General features: G+C 45.3%; 1 protein-coding gene across 7 annotated transcripts in view; it reads left to right on the plus strand.

The window, feature by feature from the left end:
- The first annotated feature begins 385 nt into the window (after window positions 1-385).
- The window catches only part of GLP2R (glucagon like peptide 2 receptor), a 66,090-nt gene continuing 44,138 nt past the window's right edge, over window positions 386-22,337 (plus strand). For 2 of the 7 annotated variants that reach the window (XM_070226539.1, XM_070226542.1), the window contains exons 1-4: window positions 642-1,036; window positions 7,298-7,385; window positions 9,151-9,255; window positions 13,702-13,841. In XM_070226539.1, the coding sequence (XP_070082640.1) occupies window positions 848-1,036; window positions 7,298-7,385; window positions 9,151-9,255; window positions 13,702-13,841 (522 nt within the window). In that variant the 5' untranslated portion in view covers window positions 642-847. Of the gene's footprint in view, window positions 1,037-7,297; window positions 7,386-9,150; window positions 9,256-13,701; window positions 13,842-22,337 lie in introns of all 7 variants that reach the window. The other 5 variants (XM_070226540.1, XM_070226543.1, XM_070226538.1 and 2 more) reach the window with 4 other exon arrangements.

The following is a 22,337-nucleotide window of genomic DNA, read 5'->3' on the forward strand; positions in this document are numbered from 1 at the left end:
TATACACATCATTATTGTAAAGATAAATGAAATAGGATGTTGAGGGAAAAGATTTTGTAAATGTGGATGGCAGTGAGAAAGTACGAATATGTTAGTTAGCAAGTGAAGGGTCACGAATTCCACAGAAGGGTCTGCCAGTGGGGCTGAGTGACGTGTGTTCACAAGTGGACGATCAGGAGGCGGGTTTGACTTTTTGCCATGTTGTTTTGCTATCGTGTAGACAGAACTTGAGTTACTGATTGGGTTTTTGCTTCAGACTCTGGGGCAGGAGCTGCTCTCTCCTGGGCCGGGCAACCATCTCTCTTGAAGTCTTGGCATAAACAGGGCCCAGAGGAGGCCCTGCCTTTGTGCCTTGCTCACCCCAGCCAGGAGAAGCTTAATGCCTTAGCAAGAAATGTCCCTCCTCAGGAGACGCCCACCTCAGAGCTGGCTCGAGGCCCACACTCTCCTGCCAGCTGTTCCTCTGAGGCTTGAACCCGAGCCTGTCCCACCCCGGCCTCGTGCGCTGAGTAGGGCCTCAGGGGTAGCCCACTGCCGGCCTTGCTTTCTCTCCCCTGCGGGCTCTGCTGAGGAAGTCCCAGAGAGCACAGCTGACTTGGGGAAGGCCTGGGAAAGCTCTCCCTGCTTTTGGGGGGGCGGGGCGGGGGATGAGCCACGGCCGGCCGATGAGAAACTGGAGATTCAGGAGGTCACTCTAAACTGGTTCAGATGCTGGCGGCACAGCGTGGCGAGGATTTGTGCAAACATCTCCTCGCTGGACGGAGAGGAATGCAAGAGCAGGCTGCCTGCGGTACCTCTTGGGCTGTTAGAGAAATGCGCCCGTGCTTGTGAACGTGCAGCGAAGAAGATGAGGCCGGACCCGAGCAGGGCAGGGCCTGGGAGACAGAAAGTGGGGCCCCTGCCTGGAATCCACGTGCCGCCCCTGGGCATCCCTCCTGCCCGGGGGGCTGGGCCGCCCGCCTCCCGCAGGAAGCGCTCTCTCCCGGCCCCTGCGAGGCCCATCCTCACCCTCCTGCTGCTGGTTTCCATCAAGCAAGTAAGAGCAGTTTTTATTATTATTCCTGTTTTATTATTATCAGTCGTACATATTTTCTGCTTATAGCAGCAATTTAGAACTTTTGCAGGAAAATATCAACAGTATTAAGACAACAATGATCAACCATAATCCTAGCATTCAGAGGTAATCACTGGTAATATTTTGGCATATTTTCTTCAAATCCTTTTTCTATGCATTGCTTTACACAGCTGAAATTATGATGCATAAAACATCTTGTTTCCTGGTTTTCCTCTTTGCATCATATTATAAGCATTTTCCCATGTCAGCCTGAAGGCTGGAAATAGCATTTAAGATTGTTGCGCACATCCGCCTGTCTTCTGCTGTCATTCTCTCAGCTTTGAGTATTTAGGTTGAATGGGTAGTCCTTTTTTTTTCCTTTTATTTCTTCTTTCTTTCTTTCTTCCTTCCTTCCTTTCTCCTTATTATAAAAATATAGAATGTTTAAAAATTCTATTTTCATTGTTTAAAAAAATCCAAGGAAGTATAAATACAAAATACAAGCCACTGTACTCCCACCACCCAAACATCACTCCCGTTCACTTTTGGGGGCTTATATTCCCAGACATTTTTCTATCATTTATATACATATAGTTTTGTTAAAACAAACATAGGATCATACTATAAATATTATCTTGCAATCTGCTTTTTCCTTAACAAAATATACGAATAACACAAGCTAACGTTACTATTGAACACTTACGACGCGCCAGAGCTGGTGCCAGGCGCCTCCCTGAATTATCTCATCTCCTGCTCTCAGCAACCCTGTCCTGTTAATCCCATCTTCCAGATGAGAAAACTGAGTCTCAGGGAGGTTGAACATTTTTCTATGTCAGGAATATAGCTCAGTGGCATGATGTCTGAGGGCTTCAAGAATGCGTTATCATGTACGTAACCATCCTCTGTACGTGGGCCTTCTGGTGGTTTGTCTGATTCTCATCCAAGGAGATGAGGCCTTTGCCCCTTAGGTTCCATTTTCATATGAGGCCGTGAGCTGAGGAACTCCAGTTCCATTGATCTACATAAAGAAAGTGCCTTGAGGAATGGTTCTCGTCTTCCTTTGGTCCATGGGCAGAGTTGGTCCCTGTTTGTAGCCTCGGAATTCTAAACCCCTCCTGCCCCCACACAGGGAGGGCTGGGGTGTCAGGTCTCGTGAATGTCCACCTCACCAGGCTTTCTTTGGTCCTAGCCTGGGACCAGACAGGCAGAAAACCACCATCAAATTCTCTGTCTCCAAATTCTCCCAGAGGCTGACTTCAAGCCCTCTAGATTGGAGATGTGAGCACAGTCACTGGTTTCATGGAATTCTTCCCATGGTGGCAGCCCCTCGGTGAGTGACCAGAATATTCCTAAGGGGCAGGTCCTGGCCAGCCTCCTGCCCCAAGACTTAATCGGTTAGTGGCTGGGCCATTGTTGGGAAAGTTGATACGAAACTCTCACTTTTGCTTCAATTCTCTGACTGTCTCGTATCAAAACTGAATATATTCAGCTAACTGTTCACCTTCCGTCCACAGCCATGTATTGACTGCCTACTGGGCGCCAAGCAGTGCTGCAGCACTACCGTTTATCATAAATCATCTTGCTTCCTCCGCACAGCAAGCTTCTGAGAAAAGTATTATTACCGACCCCATTTTACAGACGGGGACATTAAGATTCACAGGCGTTAAATGATCACCAGCAATCCCATAACCCGCGATCAGCGGAGCTGTTGCGTCTACCCGAGGTGCTGGAGGTCCTGTGTTCTCTCTTTTCCAGCATTCCTTGGAAGCTGTTGACATGTGAATGTTCATATGTTACAGCAGCAGAATCTGCAGAGCCTCAGGCCGGCTTATGATGCTGAGAAAGCCGCACCTCGGCCTTTTTGATCTGGTGTTTTCGTAATTGACAATGCGCCTGTTTCCAGCGCCCCACCCCCTCCGAGTCTTGTCAGAACCTCTTGGCTCTGACTGTCTGTCCTCCATCGTGTGTCTGCAATCCTGGTGTCCCACCTCTTGGTTCTCTGCCTTGAACCCCACGTTCTTTCCCCAGATGTTTACATTGCAGGGCTTAGGGTAGACTTTTCTGATGAATTTTGCTTGTGGACGCTTTCCCCGCATGGAATGTAAATGACCGTGGTGTGTTTTCTAGCAGGAAGTCTTCATAAAATTCACTTAATGAGAAATTCTCAGGGACAGTTTAGTTTCTGAATTCAATCAGGAAAATAGAGCTATCTCCCCACCCCCCACATTCATTTAAGTTAATCAGCAGTTGCTTTGGCATCAAAAAACATAAAGTTAGAGAGTTAGGCTGTTTAAGAAGTGAGTTTGCGCCTCTTTTATACACGGCTGATGGGAGTGTAAAAAGGTGCACATTTTTAAGTTTAAAAAAATGTTTTTGGCGAAGATAGATGGTTTGGCAGCACATTACCAAAACCCTTCAAAAATGTGTATACTCTATGACCCAGAAATTCCAATTCAAAGAATTTCTCCTAATAAAGCTATGCTCAAATGTTTAACTGTGAAGAGTTTCATCACGACATCACTTATATTAGCAAACATCTAAAACAACTTAGATGTTCAATGCTACAGGAATTAAAAAATAAATTATATCACATTACTTCATAGAAACTTATGTAGCTGTTAAAACAGTGTTTTAGAAGTACAGTTCTTGAAATGGAACTATATTCACAATATATCTCCTAGTGACAAACAGACTACAAGACGAAATGAATTTCCTTCTTGGTTAAAATAAAAAAGAAGAAAGTAAAAGGATGTATGTGTGCAGAGAGAAGAGTCTGGAAGGAGGTGGTAATTTCTGAGTAGTTGGAATATGATTCCATCTTCTCCCCCTGTGCTTCTCTGTGATATTTATTTTGTTGACAATGAAGTGTGTTCCTTCTATAACAAAGAATAAGAGAAGATTTGCTTGCAGTGAATCCACAGAAGGCTTGTCTTCCCTTTTCGTTAATCCCTTCTCAGAGAGTTAGTGGTTGATGCTGGTCATCTGTGCAAGGGAGAGAGCACTCAAGGTTGAGCTGGACTTTTCCAGTTATAAAATGTCCACTCAGGTCTCCTTTCCTCGTTACTGTGTTTGGTTCTGCCTGTGACTGAACTTGGACTTGCCTCTTGTGTTTTTGGTGTCTTTAGGACAAGTACTTGGGAAGATAGTCTGAGTTTGTCCACCTCTAGACTGATCAAATTCAGTGCTTCTTAGGGTATTGTTTTTGCTTTTGACCATTAGTCATGGGCAAAGAGCAAGGGCATATAGGAATGTCAGTTCAAGGACAGCTCATATATATGACTAATTTTATCGTCTCTTCCTCAGCCAGGTCCCAGTGAGGTTCCTGAGGAAATAAACAACACTTTATCCAACTTACTTTGGTGACTGGGAAGATTCTGGAAACTTATGGTTTGGTTATCAACTTGTCTGCTGAATAAAAATAATATAGAGTCAGTTATGGTCCCACTAAGATGTTTATTTCTTTAAACGATGTGCTGATAAACTTCCATCTTGCCTCTTGGGCCATAAGTCAGAGAGAGTTATAATTAATGCAGATTTAAAACTCATTGGAAACCAAAACCAAGGAATAAGTGCCAATTCTTTCATCATCATCATTATTAGTTATTGGCTAATTGTGTGCTAAGTTGCCCCAGGGCACTGCTGTGAAGTCACAGGGGTGCTGTAAGAGATTTTAAATTTCTGAGGGAAGCAGTGATACATGGCATCTGCCAGACGCTGTGCGAATTACTAACTCAAGATAGTTCACGGTTTCAACATTATATCATGCTTAATTCCTTTTGGTGATGTCGTATCTTTGCAAAGCTGGGTTTTCTGCAGTTGCTGTGATAAAAAGCAAGTACTGCACAAAATGAACGTGGAACAGGAGCGAAGGTGGTGGTGTCCAGTCTGATTCTTAGGTGTAAGAAGTTGTGCAATCCCCAGTAGGCACTAAGATGTTAGGACATAAATACTTACTAAGTTGTTTGGACCTACCTACTTAATTAATAGGACTTTAGCTATTAAGGGTGCTGTGGAAAGATTATTGAGACATCAAGTCACCGTGAATTGAGAAAGTTTGTGAACCTTGAGTCTAAAGACTACCATACTAGCACTTCTTCAAAAAGTTGGCTGTGTTATTCTCTGGAAAAAATGCAAAGGAACTACTCATAGACCCATCGTGAACGCCGTAATATTGGGGATGGGGCATGCTGGGCAAAGGAGGGAGAAGGTAGATTGGACAAATTATTCAAGAGGTGAAAGCTGGCTACCTGTTGGGCTCATTGATGGTTTTTGTTTGTTAGTTTTGTTTTGTTTTTGCTGAGAGAGAGGGAGTGTGTATGTGTGTGTGTGTGTTTGAATGCCTTTCAATGGATCATCTCCCCAATTTATAGTAGGCTCCTCTACTCCTGTTGTTACACCTATCCTACGTCCTTCCTTCAGGTTATCTACTTGGCCCAAGAAAGCATTTGAGTTTGTTATTTGTTACCCCTTGTGAGAGGAGACGAAGCCTCAAAGCCAACTGATTGACTGGGCAACCTTAGCCCGGATCACATATTTACCCCCCTCACATTCATCTCCTCCACTCCACCCCTCTGATCTCTAGCTGGAAAATGAGAGAGCATGAGGACAATGACTCTGGTCTTGCGCTGGGGGCTTGAATTCAGAGCTGAAAGGCATATCTCAGCCCTCAAGGAACTTATGGGGTAGTTAGCGAGCCACTGATGACAGTACAAGGTGATAGGCCATAAGAATCAGTCGTGGGTGGGGTCACAGAGCACTGAGGAAAAGGGTTACTAGCTCAAGACTTCAGTGAGGGAGGTGGTCAAGTATGACCAGGGGTCATTAGGCTTGAGCTGGGCCTTGAGAGATGAATAAGGAGTGAGCTAGGTGAAGATGAGGATGGAAGGGAGTACTAATGGGAAGCACAAAGATGAGAAGTCATGAAAGAGCAGACTGGGATTGAGAGATTTGGGACAGTGGTGGCTGAGATGCTAAATCTTGAGTCCACAAGACCACGAGGGGAAGACTTTCAGGCCGGACGTGTCATTCTAGAACAATGTGGAGGGGGGATGGTGGCATCAGACCAGAGGTGGAAGAAATGAGAGGCAGAGTTGGAGAGGAGAGAAATTTAGGAAGACAGTCTGGTGCCTAGGTGGATGTGGGTGTGAGGGAGAGAGAGGAGTCAAGGACGACTCCTGGTTTCTGAGAGGACAATGGTGCCAATACTGAGCCACTAGGGGAAGAGCCTGTTGGGAAGCAGAGGATGATAGGGTAAGAATGCCACTTGACTCTGTATGCCAGCGGATTATATAATCGCCTCATCTATGGCAAAATCTATGTCCTTCAGGTCGGAGACTGTGTCTTGCTCATCTTTGTCTCCCCTTCAATTGCTCCCTAATGCAAAGCCTGGCATACAATAAGTACCCCATAAAAATGAGTACATTAAAGAAGAGGAAGCCCCTTTTAGAACCAAAGAAGTGGTAGAGATACAAAATTAGAAGTTGTTAGACAACCCAATCATCTGAAAAGCCCCCAAAGTGTGTGCTGTATATCCAAGATTCCGTGGGAGGGGTAGTTAGTGTCAGAAAGAAAAACTCCCAAAGCCTCGGTATAGTAACAGAGCATCTGTCTACCCAATATCTTTGACTCTGAACCCCCAGGTACCGGGTCTTCTGGCCCTTCTTGATGCATTATCGCCTCCTCTCAGGGTGCTGCTTGTCTCTGAGATCTGCATAGTCTTAGACGCACGCAACTCTTCCTGAAGGTGTGAAACTTCAGGATGAGCGTATTGCATCCTCTTGAAATGTCAACCTCACTTGAAGATTTTTTTGAAAATCTTTCGTATTTGTACTAAAACCAGTATGATTAGATTATGGAGTGAATGTAAAATTTGTATGTATCTTTGTTTTTTTCTCCCCAAAGCCCCCCGGTACCTAGTTGTGTATTCTAATTGTGGGTCCCTCTAGTTGTGGCATGTGGAACGCTGCCTCAGCCCGGCCTAATGAGCAGTGCCGTTTCCATGCCCAGGATCCGAACTCTGGGCCAACAGAAGCAGAGCACGTGAACTTAACCACTCGGCCACGGGGCCGGCCCCTTGTATGTATCTTTAAAATAGAACATAAGATGCCAAAGAAATTCTGTTGCTTGCTGCAGGCCATTCTGGGGACTTCAGTGGAAAGGCTTGAGAATCATGATATGAGATGATAACAAGGCCACCTTTGTGCTTGCAGCTAACTGGGGGTCATCATTGTTTTTTCTGCTCAGGTTACAGGATCTCTCCTTCAGGAGACAACTCAGAAGTGGGCTCAGTACAAAGAGAAGTGTCTGAGAGACCTACTCAAGAAACCTTCTGGTAAGCACATGTATCAGTCATCTATGGCTGTGTAACAAATAGCCCCAAAGCTTAGTGGCTTAAAACAATAATCATTTATTATCTCTCCCGGTTCCTGTGGGTCAGAAGTTCAGACAGAGCACGTTGGGGTTGACTTGTTTCTGCTCTGCAGTGTCTGGAGTGTAGTTCTACTCAAAGGCTGGGACTGGAATCTTCTGAAGTGGGTTCGCAGCCATGTCTGCTGGTCAATGCTAGCTCTCAGCTGAGAGCTGAGCTGGGACTGAAGATGGGCTATATATGCATCTGGCCAACTTTGATAAAAGCCATTTGTCACAGCACACTTACCACCTAATCACATGACACGAGCAGCTGTCGTAGATCGACCTGGGCATCTATTGGGTGGGTGGGGTGGGCCTCAGTCTCCTAGGGTATTAACTGACCTGAGTCATGACATTTCTCTTATCCAGGTCTACACCACGTTTAGAGCATTCCAGTAAATACATTAATAGTTTTGTCAGTCCATAGCCTCTCCTGCCCACATGCTGACTCTGGGTGTGTCCACGTTCATTTCTTTTAAAAGGAAAAAAATGATAGGGAACCTTGGCCCATTGCCTCTGAGCACTGGGCCCTGGGGATGAACGCTGCCTCTCCTTGTTATACCAGCTTCTTTCAGATCACTTCACTCAGGGGCCTGGAGGTTGACAGGACACTGTAAACTTTCTCTTCCTTTTCCTGCCCCAAAGGCAGTCCCAGCCTTCCAGCTCTACTCTTCTTCCTGTAACTATGCCTTCAGTGCAGGCAGGTGGCAATCGAAGTTTGACATCTGTTACAAGAGCCACCTCCCACATTGGGGAATACTGCTTTCTGAGGTCAAAGGAGGGCAGGTCCTCTTTATCTGGAGCCACGCCTTGAGCAGCACACAGACCAGGTGCTAACACCTGTCAGCCAGGTCCACAAGGTGCCCCGAGCCAGCTCATAATCTGGCAGATCTGCATTTGTCAGTTCCCGATGCCAGTAACCCAGCTGTTCACTCCGAGTGGCCTCTGAGTTCTGGCCTAATGGGGAGCAGATGGTGGGGAAGGATGCTTGTTTCCCAGGAGTGAGGAGCTTGCAGTGTGGATGTTTGAGATCCAGCCTGAAACCTCCTCATTTGATTCTGGGAGACCTATAAGTCTGGGCTTGTGTTTGTAGCTTCTCATCACCAAGCGCTGGGGTGTAAATCATCCTCCAAGCTTGAGATAGCCCAAATATTTCATAATGATCATTGGCTTAGTCTTCAAATGGAGAAACACGACCAGGTAGGGCTCGTGTCAGACACATGTGACCAAGAACCTCAATTCTGCAGATACTCTTCTAGCCACTGGTCGTTTTGTGTATTTCACAGTGAAGGTGTTCCAGGATCTAGCTGGTGAAGGTGTGATAATTGTTTAGTTAAGCATGGAACACGAGGCGCCGGCCGGACCTCCCAGTGTCCTCCTGACCCCGAGTTTCTGTGAGAGTCCAGTTCATGTAAAGTAAACCAAAATCAGCATGACGTGCACATTGACATAACTGACTGGACCACTGCCAGAGGTCAAGTTGGGCAGACAAAGCCACAGTGTTTGGGGCTGCATTAAGCATTCCTGAATTCCCTATATCGTTCCTCGTCCTTGACCCATCTGGAGAGTGGGATTCCCATGCCTCTCAGGTTATACCAGCTTCCAATGCCAGCATGGTGGGCTCTGGGCTCCTGGTGCCTCTGCCTCCATCAACATTGCTCTTCATTCGGCCCCTCTTGTCTCCACAGGCATATTTTGTAATGGGACCTTTGATCGGTATGTGTGCTGGCCTCATTCCCTTCCAGGAAATGTGTCTGTTCCCTGCCCTTCATACTTACCTTGGTGGCGCGAAGGTAATAAGTCTTATTTTGCCGATTTCTGACAGTTTCCCGAAAGGCTGGTCCCTCCTGGGTAGACCGCCGGGTGGCGGTTAGAGCAAGAGCTCCAACCAAGGGCTTTTCTCCAGCCCTCTTCTCCTGCCAAAGGCCTCCTTCGAAGCTGTCAGTAATACATCTTCCTTCTTCTCTCTGCTTCTCCCCTTGTCTTCCCACAATTCTTCTGTGCCTGAAAGTTCCATTAACATAATAGTCCTCTTTTCTTTGAAGATTAGAGAGTCCAGGCCTGGCTACCACAGAATTTGCTGCAGTGAGGGTAAGAATTATCACCAGCATGGAGAGGAGGAAGAAGTGAGGGAGAAAAACTGGGACGCTCACCTCCATGCAACTTTTGGCTTGTCAGATGCAGAGGAAGGGCGTCAAAACTACCCTCGAAGTAGTATTGGAAATGTTTTAAGCCCCATGGGACTTGGGTGGAGAATTTAACCACTTAGCTGGCTCAGATCCTGCTTAAAGACAGTGACTGTTACTTAGGATCCACCTCCACCTGCCCAGCCTCTTGGTGGTTTTATCTTCGGAGGAGAGAGAAACAATTACTCGTTAGAACTCTTTTGCCTTTGACTAAAGACCATGGACAAATTAAGAACAGGTAAAACTATTTTCAAGAAACCTAAGCAGTTACAAAGTGCCAGGCAAAACAAAGTGAGAATGGGTTTCTGAGAAGGCAAGATGGTGATATTTGATATTTAATTTCAGCCCAAGAAATCATCACATCAGTTAAAATTTAGTTTCAATTTTTCAACGCCTCTAGCGCAAAGAGAAAGTTCCGAAGGAAGATGCATTTCTGGATGGCAGAGTTAGTGACATATTTTATGGAACTCTCCTCTGGTGAAATCCAGTTGGAATCAGTTCAAGAGGCATGAGGATGTGAGATTTAAGGGAAGGTGGAAGGAAAGATGCTAGAGAGTTTGCTGGACCAGAGGAGTCATCTCGGTGAGGAGGAAAATACACTGGACGTGGAGTCAGGGCCCAGAGGTTAGATTCCATCCCCCTGTTCTACGCTCGGAGACTTTTGGCGCTTTCCTGGAGCCCTCTGAGCTGTGGGTTCTTTGTCTGTAAAGCGAAGTGAATACTAGCTGATTCTTAAGGTCATTCTGAGGAATGAACAGGAAGGCACACACTGAGTCAGCCACACAGTAGGTGTTTCGTAAACAGGAGCCATGGCTGCGACCCAGCTCGAGTCCCATGAATTCTTTCAGGTTTTTAAGGCCCCAAATGTCCACAGACTCCTCAAGGGCACAGGGAACCCACCACCGCCACCCAGCTCCACCCATTACCTGTTCCTTACGAAGAGCTAAAAATATAGGTCCATTCCAGTTAAGAGAAAAAGTGATCAAGACTCCAAACTTACAGTGAAGTTAAGGCTTCAGTGAAAGGCTTTAAAAAAAAATGAGTTCTGGGCTTCTGGAATGTACTGAAGCGAGTGGGATTCGCAAAAGGGGAGAAGTTGCTCTTCCGCTCAATATTTTGTGCAGTAAATCTTTAGAGTCCAAATGGGCCCCTGCAGTAAAGAGAGAATGTGGAGCCCATGGAGGGGCTTAGAGAGGAAAGGATGGAGAAGAATTCATATGAGATGATATTAGAGGAAGCAGCATCACAACAAGAGAAGGGAGAGAATGTACCGGTGAACACAGGCTGCAACGGCGTTTAAGACTGAAGGTGAGGATGGGACCTGATTGCGAGGGAGACTGTGTATTACCCTGAGGGTTTTAAACTTTCCTCTGTAGGGACAGATGACATGGAGCCGCTGAAGGCATCAGACATGAGAAAGACATAGTAAGATCTGTGGTTTGAGAAGATGACATTGATAGCTTGTGGCTTTTGGACTGAGGAATGGAGGGGATCGGGGAGGTGAGTTTGGAAGCTACTTCAGTGGTCCAGAAAAAGAGATGATGAGGGTGTGGATGCAGGCGGAGGAAGAGGATGGAGAGAAGAGGAAAGAGTAAAGAAAAATATTGGAGGTAGAGCAGTCAGGACATCATCAGATGGAGAGGGAACTGAGGAACAGAGAGGAGTGGAAAGGGAGGAAAGAAAGATTCCCACGTGCCACCTGCCCCCACTCACACTCAGCCCTCCTCTGGTTGCCCTGGCCCCTCCTCCCTTCCAGCCCCTCACTGTTCACCATCTCCCTGGCCCCCTTCCAGCCACCTCCACAAAGCTTTCTAAAGGGCACATTGGATTATGTCAGCCCCATCACCAACACCTCTAAACAGTGCTAAGACCTTCCGTCACCTGGCCCTGCTGACCTCTCTAGCATTTTCTCCCACCTCCACTCTAGCCAAGCAAGCAACTCCCAGGCTCCTACACCCGCCCAGCTATTCCCACCCAGTGCCTTCGCTCACGCTCCTCGCCACGATGCCTCAAAGCTTCACCCACACTTTAGTCTATAAATCCAGCTTTAATTCTCAGCTTGAAACTTTCATTCTTCTAAAAAGTTCCTCAGACTACTTCCCACAAGTTCAGTGGCCCCCTGCTTTTCTGAGGCCTCTTATGTACCTGCACAGGCTTCCGTCTTAGTATTTATAACAGCTCATGGCACTTTTATTACGCGTCTCCTTCCCCTGCTAGACTTGGAGCTGTGCCTCCTTCGTCTCTGCATCCCCAGCACAGAGCGTTATGCCTGGCGTGGAGAACACAAGTGTCGGATGACGTGATTGCCATTCACTCGTTCAATAAGTGTTTATTGATCACCCACTGTGTGCCAGGCATCGTTTTAAGTGCTGGCGATATATTAGTGACCGAAACAGAATAAAATCCCTTTCCTTTGGGGCTCATATTCTAGCAGCAGAGACAGACAATAATCAAGAAACATCATAAATCAGTAGAGGATTGAGTATGTTTGAATGTGATGTATTTTAAAGAAGACAGAGTGGGGGAGGGATGGGAGGGTCGGCGTGGGGGAGTGAGTTGGGGTTGTAAACTGGGTGGTCACAGTGGGCTTCAGGACAAGATGACGCTTTAGTGAAAACTTGAAGGAGGTAAAGGATCTAACCAACAGGGGGAGAGTGTTCAGCAGGGAAGGAGACAACGAGCGAAGTTGCGCACTATTTGGGGACATGTCTGGTGTGTTCGACAAAGAGTAAGGAGGCCGACGTGGCTGGAGTGAAGGGGGAAGAGAAGCAATAGGAGGGTAGGTCAGAGCCAGACCTGGGGCCACACCTTACAGGGCTTTGTGGGAGGCCATATAAGGACTCTGACTTGTTTTCAGAGAGGCTTTGGAAGGTTTTGAGCAAGGCATGACGTGATGTAACTGACATTTTATTCAGCTCACTCTGACCTCTGGGTTAACCATACGAGGGGCAAGAGTATTGGAGGCATTTGCAATAATCCAGGTGCGAGATAATGGTGGCTCCAGTTAGACGGGTAGCAGGAGAGAAAAAGTGATGCTCAGATTCTGGATATATTTGAAGGTAGAGACAACAGGATTGGCTGATGGGCCAGATGAAGGGTACGAGAGAGAGAAAGAAAGCAAGGATAGCTCCAAAGTTTGGGGACAGAGGACTGGGAAGATGGGTTTGTCATCAACTGAAGCAGGAAAATGCATGGGTGGAGCAGGTTTGGGGCGGAGATGAAGAGTTTGGTTTGGGATATGTTGTCTGAGATGTCTGTTAGACACCCGAGCGAAGCTTTCAGGTGGGCAAGTAAAAGTACGATGTGGGCATCCACCAGTTCAATTCAGCAGATAGTTCCTGTTGACTCACTACATGCAGGGTCAGGAGTAGGAAGTTCCAAATTTCCATTTCTCGTTTGCAAGTCCAGTCCCTGATCGTCCAGGTAGGAGGATGATGCCTTTGGGAAAGGGCTCCTGGAATAGACGTGACTGAGTCGCAACAGCCATCCTTGTGGGCAGGGTGCTTTGCCCGTCATATGCACACACATACTTTCATTTAATCCTCCCCGTAACTGTGGAGGGTTGGTCCCGTTATTATCTCCAGCTCCTGATGAAGAAAGCAGAAGGCTCAGAGAGTGGGAGGGCCCTGCCCAAGGCCACAAAGCACATAGGTGGCAGAGCAGGCTTTGTCCACCTCTTTCCCTTCTTCACGGCACCACCTCTTGAGCATCAGAAGAGATGCCCCACTGAGCAGGCGCCAGGACGCCCCAGGTCTGTGTCTCCCGGCTGGGCTGCACCTTGGAGGGCTATCGCATCTCTGAGTCACCAGGGACTGTTCTGGCTCCGGAGACTTTGGGTAAACAAAGCAGATATTAGCAGATCATGGTTTGTTACGAAATGTAGAGACTTCTGTGTTTTTCTTCCCATCCCAAATAAACAGTAGGGATGCTAATAAGCCACCAAAAGGGGAAGTGAAAATCCATTTTCCCTGGGATTTTCCACAACTTGGTGGTGAGGACTAGAGCCTTCCATGTCCTCGGGGAACGAGTTGCGTGTCCTGACCTTTCCCCCAGAGCTGTGTTTACTTTCAGAGAACGCAGGAAGGGCCTACAGACACTGCTTGGCTCGGGGCGCTTGGCAGACGCGGGAGAACTCCACAGATACTTGGCAGGATGTCTCCGAATGCTCTGAGAACCACAGCTTCAAACAAAACGTGAGTCTGCTTGGCTCTGTGATAATGCACCCTGGGGCCCAAGCCGCCAGGGCCCCCAGGTGGCGGTCGGCTTTAGGGGCCACACAATGAGACTTTCCCCAGCTTGTCTGCCCCAGACTCCCCTACGGGAAGTCCACAATCACACAAAACGGCAAACCCTGTGGCAGCCACTGAATTTCTTCCACTGCCAGGGTGAAATGTGAACCCATCAGGGATATCAGTCTTCAGCGTTGGTCCTCGCCTTTGCGCATGCTGTTCCTCTGCCTGAAACACCTGGAACTCAAGCTCTTCTGCAGCGTCCCCCTCTCATTGTGCAGGTTTCAGTTCAATGTCTCCTTCAAAGCAAAGGCTTCCCAGGCTTTTAAGGCATTAAGAATGGCCTCCGTGGTATCCCTCCCCCTGCCACCCCATTTCGTCCCTTTACAGCACCTGCCACTCTCCAACATTCTTGCGTGTTTGCTTATTTCTCATCCAGCCCCCCCCCCCCATTAGAATGTGGACTCAGTGGCAGTGGGAGACATGTGCCTCCAGGGAACACACACGTGGCTCCGGGGTTACGAGCTCAGGGTCAATGGCCAGACTGCCCAACTGCATGTCCAGGCTCTTGGCTTCCTGGCTCTTCATACCCAGATGCTTCACCTCTCTGTGCCCCTGTGTCCCCACCCATCCCACGGGATAGGGTGCGTGTGATCACTGTGAGGATTTGAAGGTTAATAGACATAGCATTCTTCAGAGACAGCCTGACCCCTAGTCAGCACTCCACAAGTAGGAGTCACTGCTCTGTCCCCAGGATCAGCGAGGTAACTGGGCAGCAAATCATCAGAGCTGCTCAGCAAATGCTTGTTAGGGGAGCAAACAAATCTATATTCAGACGTCTCTCCACGCATTTTCTTTCCAGGATCTTACTCTGCAGCCCTGTCATTTTCTTGTTGGGCACTTGCTCTTCTCCCCAAAAACCTCCTGTTTGTACAAATGCCACCACCTTCCTTCAAAGTGAAGTGCAGGAGGCCGGAGGAGCAGAGGAAAGTGTTCCGGACACCGTCAGATATCTAGGACCGCGTCTTAGTTTCTTTTATTTGGTCAGGCTGTGAAGCACCTACTGTGTGCTAGACTTTTACTCCAGGCACTGGGCATAAACAATAACCGAGAGATGGATTCTGCCTTCATGGAGCTGTGACTCTCAGGAGACCTAGAGAGACACCGCCTGAAGCAGTTAGGACTTTGCAGGGCCAAGTAGGGGAGGGGCACAACTCTGAGTAGGCTTTGAAACGATGCTCTGGGAAGTCGGAGAGAGGTCAGGAATGGGGCCAGGCTGGAGGGAGAGGCGGGGAGAACAGGCAGGAGTTGTTGCAGGAGCTCAGCCCAGATACGGAGAGAACGCCAGTAGGGGCGGAGAGCAGAGGGAGGTTGGACTTACCCATCGGATCAGTTGTGGAGGTGCCAGGAGAGCGTAGAGTCAAGGGCACCAGACATCTCACGTGTCTGGCTTGGGCCCCCAAGGAGCTCTGAAAGGCCCCACACTGAGACCAGGGTTGGAAAAGAGCCCTTGTCCTTTCACCTCTCCGGGGATCTGGCTATTTCACCAGCCAATTCTTTGCCGTAACTTGAGACTGCAAACCCCCAAGTTGTGGCTTGCTTCTTTCATAATTTAGTTGGATTTTGAAATTCTCTAGCCATTCTTTAGTCATTCTAATGTTTCCCAGTCGAACACTAAAGGTATTTTAACAAAGTCAGGGGACAGGGGAAAGTAAGGAGTTTAGCTCTAGAAACACTATCTGTGTGACGTCAGCCTCATAACTTCTCTCCGAGCATCCACGCAGTGAGGTTGATGATGCTGACTTTGCACAGGCTGGTGGCGAGGCTGGAGGGGGCGATGGGGTTGGGGGGACTCATCATGTCTGGGCACCCACTCGGCGCTCAAGACTCACGATTACGACAGTTCTTCCCCTCAGAACGTCTTCCTTGGTCCTCGACAAACAAAATTCTGTCGGTCCCGGGCCTCTCCCTGGTCCACTCCAAGGCAACGATCACAGTCTGCTTGTCAGTGGGAGTGTCTGGTGTCTGATGGTGGCTTTTCTGCGGTGGCTACTTGGGTTTATTTTTAAAAATATGTAATATTTCATCTGACTTTCAAGAATCAAAAAACTACTTTTGCGTTAAGATTTATATATATGTATACGTGCACACAGACGTATCGCCAGTACCTCTGAATACTTTTAGAAAGGTTTTTAATTAATTTTTGGTGCCACTTACAAACTAGTTATTTCAATGCCCTTTTTTACATTTTGAGCTGCGTTAATACATTTAAGATATTAGATGCTTTAAATATTTGAATTATCATAGGTACTGTATTTGTTATAACAGGCAAATCTTCTTTAATTCTTACGTAATTCTAGTTCATTGAATGCATCAAGCTTATCTGATGAGTCTTAGATTTTCTTCAATAAGTCAATACTTTTTTCATTAAGTTTCCAATTTAAACTTCAAGTCAAGTACTTATTGGCATATTTCGTATTGGAATCCCAAGACTAATCCTAATCTTCTGATATGCTGTATTCTCTAAATAGTAATACCAATGACGTAAAGATCGTGCAGGTCATTTAAAAAGCCCCTATATGAGGGACGAGTAGAAGGATAGATCTGTGATGACGCCCAGCAAAGTGTTGCTGGAGAGGCCGGCTGGGGGGTGCAGAGGGGGGAGGCGTGCGCAGGTGTTCTTGGTAAAAATCCCTTTCCCCCTCGCCGTGGGTTTGACCGTCCTGGCTGTGGCTTTTCCTTCAGAGCCTGGAGTCACATCTTCCCATCAGGCATGAAGAGCCTTCCATGGGAGCCTCTACATCCGCCGAGAATTCTTTGTAGACCTCTTTTCAATGTGATTATTTGAGTTGAGTTGACAGACTTCTGCGTTCCTTGTACAGTTGAACCATGTGACAGGTCACACCTCTTAAAGGTATTAAAATGATACCTGTGGTTGGACTGGATTCAGCTTATCTCAGGAATTTGTCTGACTTTTGTCACAACACCAAACTCATGCTAATTGCATGCCTTGAATTAGGCAAATTGTATATTTTTATCAATTTATACTGGACTAAGCTGCTTGAGAACAATGACAAAGTCGTAGTTATATCTGAGTGCCCGCCACCCCCTGGTGTAGTACTGGGGTGCGGAAAGCCTTTACACACAGTGGGCACTTAGGAAGTCCTGAACGAGTGGCTTCGTGGATTCTGAGTCACTGGGTCTGGGGGGGCCCGGGCGTCAGTGCTGGCACTGATGTGCCCTAGGTGATTCCACTGCACAGCGAGGCTGGGAGCTGAGGCCTGAGGAAGGAACCGACCAGAACGGGGAGGGGCCTGCCGCTTCCTCTGGACTGAGGTCTGCAGCGGTCTGTCAGCGACAGGGACAGCAAAGCGGGGTCTGAAAACGGCACTTTCCAAGACAGGAAGCAAAGGTTTCTCTTTCTAGAAAAGTGAAGGCAAGGGCATTGCCTCCTCCCCTCTCCACATGGCCCTATTTCCAAGAATTTCAATACTTAAAAAAAACAACTTCAGGCCATGTTTACCTGTGTTTCTAATAGAGGCTTGACATTTTGCCCAAAAAAGGCTAGTATTAGCAAATCTTTGCCCTTCAGAGTTTTGGCAAAGAAAATATGTTATGTTCTTCCAACTGACAACACACTGGGGGTCCTCAGGCGCATTAAATGGTACTTTTTAAGGAGATTATGCGTGTGTGTATGTGTGTGTGTGTGTGAGCACACGTGCATAAACATGAAGTATGTTTACATTCCTTGGTATAAAATTATGTTTAGTAGTGTCAAAATAAATTATCTCACCTTTATTCAAGCTGTTTTCTTTGCCCTTAAAAAAGTGCCTTCTATGCTCAAATGCAGAATTTAATTCATATATATGTATATAATTTTAATTTTCAATGTAACTTGTAATATATCTATTTTCCCATTTTATTTTGAAATATCCAAACATACAGAAAAGTTAAAAGAGTAATAAATTAAACACGCGTAGACCCACTATCTAGAGCCAAAATGTGTTCACATGTTGCCACATTTGCTTTCTCTCCGTCTCTCTCTTTCTGAAACGTTGGAAAACAATTCGCAGACGTCATGAGATTTCACCCCTAAATATCCATCAGGTACTTCCTAAGATTAAGGACATTATTCCACATAACTGAAATTCCATTATTCCATAGATGTGTGGTTTTATTTCTGGGCTTTCAATTCTGTTCCATTGATCTGTGCAACCTGTTTTTGTACTAGTACCATGATGTTTTGATTACTGTCGCTTTGTAGTGTGTTTTGAAGTTGGGGATTGTGATGCCTCTAGCTTTGTTCTTTTTTCTCAGGATTGCTTTAGCAATTCGGGGTCTTTTGTTGTCCCATATGAATTTTAGGATTCTTTGTTCTGTTTCTGTGAAGAATGTCATTGGGATTCTGATTGGGATTGTGTTGAATCTGTAGATTGCTTTAAGTAGTATGGACGTTTTAACTATGTTTCTTCTTCCTACCCATGTGCATGGAATGTCTTTCCATCTCTTTATGTTGTCATCAGTTTCTTTCAGGGAAATCTTGTAGTTTTCATTGTATAGGTCTTTCACTTCCTTGGTTAAATTTATTTCAAGATATTTTGTTCTTTTTGTTGAGATTATGAATGAGATTGTGTTTTTGAGTTCTCTTTCTGTTAATTCGTTATTAGAGTATAGAAATGCTACTGATTTATGTGAGTTGATTTTATACCCTGCCACTTTGCTGTAATTGTTAATTACTTCTAGTAGCTTTCCGATGGATTTTTTTTAGGGTTTTCTATATGTAAGATCATGTCGTCTGCAAACAGCAAGAATTTTACTTCTTCATTGCCTATTTGGATTCCTTTTATTCCTTTCTCCTGCCTAAATTCTCTGGCCAAAACCTCTAATACTATGTTGAATAAGAGTGGTGAGAGTGGGTACCTTTGTCTTGTTCCTGTTTTCAGAGGGATGGCTTTCCGTTTTTCCCCATTGAGTATGATGTTGGCTGTGGGTTTGTCATATATGGCCTTTATTATGTTGAGGCACTTTCCTTCTATCCCCATTTTATTGAGAGTTTTTATCATAAATGGATGTTGGATCTTGTCAAATGCTTTCTCTGTGTCTATTGAGATGATCATGTGGTTTTTGTTCCTCATTTTGTTAATGTGGTATATCACATTGATTGATTTGTGGATGTTGAACCATCCCTCTGTCCCTGGTATAAATTCCACTTGATCATGGTGTATGATCTTTTTAATGTATTGCTGTATTTGGTTTGCCAATATTTTGTTGAGGATTTTTGCATCTATATTCATCAGTGATATTTGCCTGTATTTTTCCTTCTTTGTGTTCTCCTTGTCTGGCTTTGGGATCAGGGTGATGTTGGCCTTGTAGAATGTGTTAGCAAGTGCTCCATCTTCCTCAATTTTCTGGAATAGTTTGAGAAGGATAGGTATTAAATCTTCTTTAAATGTTTGGTAGAATTCTCCAGAGAAGCCGTCTGGTCCTGGAATTTTATTTTTGGGGAGTTTTTTGTTTCAGTCTCTTTGCTTGTGATTGGTCTATTCAGATTCTCTATTTCTTCCTGATTCGGTTTTGGGAGGTTGTAAGAGTCTAAGAATTTATCCATTTCTTCTAGGTTGTCCAATCTGTTGGCATATAGTTTTTCACAGTATTCTGTCATAATCTTTTGTATTTCTGTGGTATCTGTTGTGATTTCTCCTCTTTCATTTCTAATTTTATTTATTTGAGTCTTTCTTAGTGAGCCTGGCTAAGAGTTTGTCAGTTTGTTTATTTTCTCAAAGAACCATCTCTTTGTTTCATTGATCCTTTCTACTGTCTTTTTTGTTTCAATTTCATTTATTTCTGCTTTTTGTTATTTCCCTCCTTCTACTGACTTTGGGCTGTGTTTGTTCTTCTTTTTCTAATTCTGTTAGGTGTAGTTTGAGATTGCTTATTTGAGACTTTTCTTGTTTATTGAGGTGGGCCTGTATTGCAATGAATTTCTTTCGTAGGACCACTTTTGCTGCATCCCAAATGAGTTGGTATAGTGTGTTTTCATTTTCATTTGTCTCTAGATAATATTTGATTTCTCCTTTGATTTCTTCAATGATCCCTTGGTCATTCAGTAGCCTGTTGTTTAATCTCCACATCTTTTCCCCTTTCCCAGCTTTATTCTTGTAATTGATTTCTAGTTTCATAGTATTATGGTCAGAAAAGATGCTTGATATTATTTCAATCCTCTTAAATTTGTTGAGGCTTGCTTTGTTTCCCAACATATGGGCTATCCTTGAGAATGTTCCATGTGCACTTGAGAAGAATGTGTAACCTGCTGTTTTTGGATGTAGTGTTCTATATATATCTATTATGTCCCTCTGGTCTAGTTTTTCATTTAATTCTACAATTTCCTTGTTGACTTTCTGTCTGGATGATCTATCCATTGGTGTTAGTGGGGTGTTGAGGTCCCCTACTTTATCATATTGTTGTTGCTATCTCCTTTTAGTTTTGTAAGTAGTTGCTTTATGTACTTTGGTGCTCCTGTCTTGGGTGCGTATATATTTATAAGTGTTATGTCTTCTTGGTAGAGTGTCCCTTTTATCATTATAAACTGCCCCTCTTTGTCTCTCTTTACCTGTTTTGCCTTGAAGTCTACTTTGTCTGATATAAGCATGGTGACATCCGGTTTCTTATGTTCACTGTTAGCTTGGAGTATCATCTTCCATCACTTCACTCTGAGTCTGTGTTTGTCTTTGGGGCTGAGGTGTGTTTCCTGGAGGCAGCATATTGTTGGGTCTTGTTCTTTAATCCATCCTGCCACTCTGTGTCTTTTGATTGGAGAATTCATTCCATTTACATTTAGAGTGATTATTGAAATGTGGGGACCTAATGCTACCATTTTATTGCTCATTTTCCGGTTCCCCTGCATTTTCTTTGTTTCTTGTCCAATGAGTTTTGGACTACCAATTCAGTTAGGTAGTTTTCCATTTTGGTGTTCTTCTTATTTGTAATTTTTGTCTCTGTTCTAATTATTTGTTTAGTGGTTACCGTGTGGTTTGTATAAAACATCTCATAGATGAGATAGTCTGTTTTCTGATAGCCTGTTATTTCCTTAGACTAAGCCAGTTCCATCCCTTTCCTCTTCCTCTTCTAGGTTGTTATTGTCAGATCTTTTTTTCTTCTTGTGTTGTGAGTTTGTGGTTAAAATGACAAGATTATATTTATTCTTGGTGTTTCCCTTCCCTTTATCTTTAATGTTATACTTAAGCGTTTGCTAACCAGTTCTGATGGAGAGCTGCAATTTTCTGATTTTGTCTTTCTACTTATCCCCTTTGCTCAGGGTTTTGTAACCCCTTTCCTTTTTTTTTTTTCCCCCAGGTATGAGGGCCTTCCTGAGCATTTCTTGTGTGTGTGGGGGCGGGGGGCAGTTTTGTGGCGATGAACTCCCTTAACTTTTGTTTATCTGGGAAAGTTTTTATTTCTCCATCATATTTGAAGGATATTTTCACTGGATAGAGTATTCTTGGCTGCAAGTTTCTGTCTTTCAGGGTTTTGAATATTTCATTCCACTCTCTCCTAGCCTGTAAGGTATCTGCTGAGAAATCTGCTGACAGCCTGATAGGGGTTCCTTTGTAGGTTATTTTCTTCTGCCTTGCTGCCCTTAATATTTTCTCTTTGTTGTTGACTTTTTTTTTTTTTTGGGAGGAAGATTAGCCCTCAGCTAACTACTGTCAGTCCTCCTCTTTTTGCTGAGGAAGCCTGGCTCTGAGCTAACATCCGTGCCCATCTTCCTCTAGTTTATACGTGGGACGCCTACCACAGCATGGCTGCCAAGCAGTGCCATGTCCGCACCCGGGATCCGAACCAGCGAACCCCAGGCCGCCGAGAAGCGGAACGTGCGAACTTAACCACTGCGCCACCGGGCCGGCCCCTCTTTGTTGTTGACTTTTGCAAGCTTCACTACTATATGCCTTGGGGTTGGTCTTTTTACATTGATAGTTTGGAGATCTATTAGCTTCTGTCACATGGATTTCCAGCTCTCTACCCAGGTTTGGGAAATTCTCAGCTATTAGTTCTTTGAACAAGCTTTCTGCTCCATTCTCCTTCTCTTCTCCCTCTGGGATACCTATAATCCTTATGTTGCATTTCCAAATTAATTCGGATATTTCTCAGAGAGTTTCTTCATTTCTTTTTAATCTTAGTTCTCTCTCCTCCTCTATCTGAAGCATTTCTGTATTCATGTCCTCCAAACTGCTAGTTCTGTCCTCCATATTGTCAGCCTTACTGTCCAGGGAGTCCAGATTTTTCTTAATCTCCTCCACTGTGTTTTTCATCTCCAATGTTTCTTTTTTTTTTAAGATTTTACTTTTCCTTTTTCTCCCCAAAGCCCCCTGGTACATAGTTGTGTATTTTCAGTTGTGGGTCCTTCCAGTTGTGGCATGCAGGACGCCGCCTCAGCATGGCCCGATGAGCAGTGCCATGTCC

This window comes from Equus caballus, chromosome 11 (genome assembly GCF_041296265.1).
Source record: "Equus caballus isolate H_3958 breed thoroughbred chromosome 11, TB-T2T, whole genome shotgun sequence".
NCBI classification, from domain to species: domain Eukaryota; kingdom Metazoa; phylum Chordata; class Mammalia; order Perissodactyla; family Equidae; genus Equus; species Equus caballus.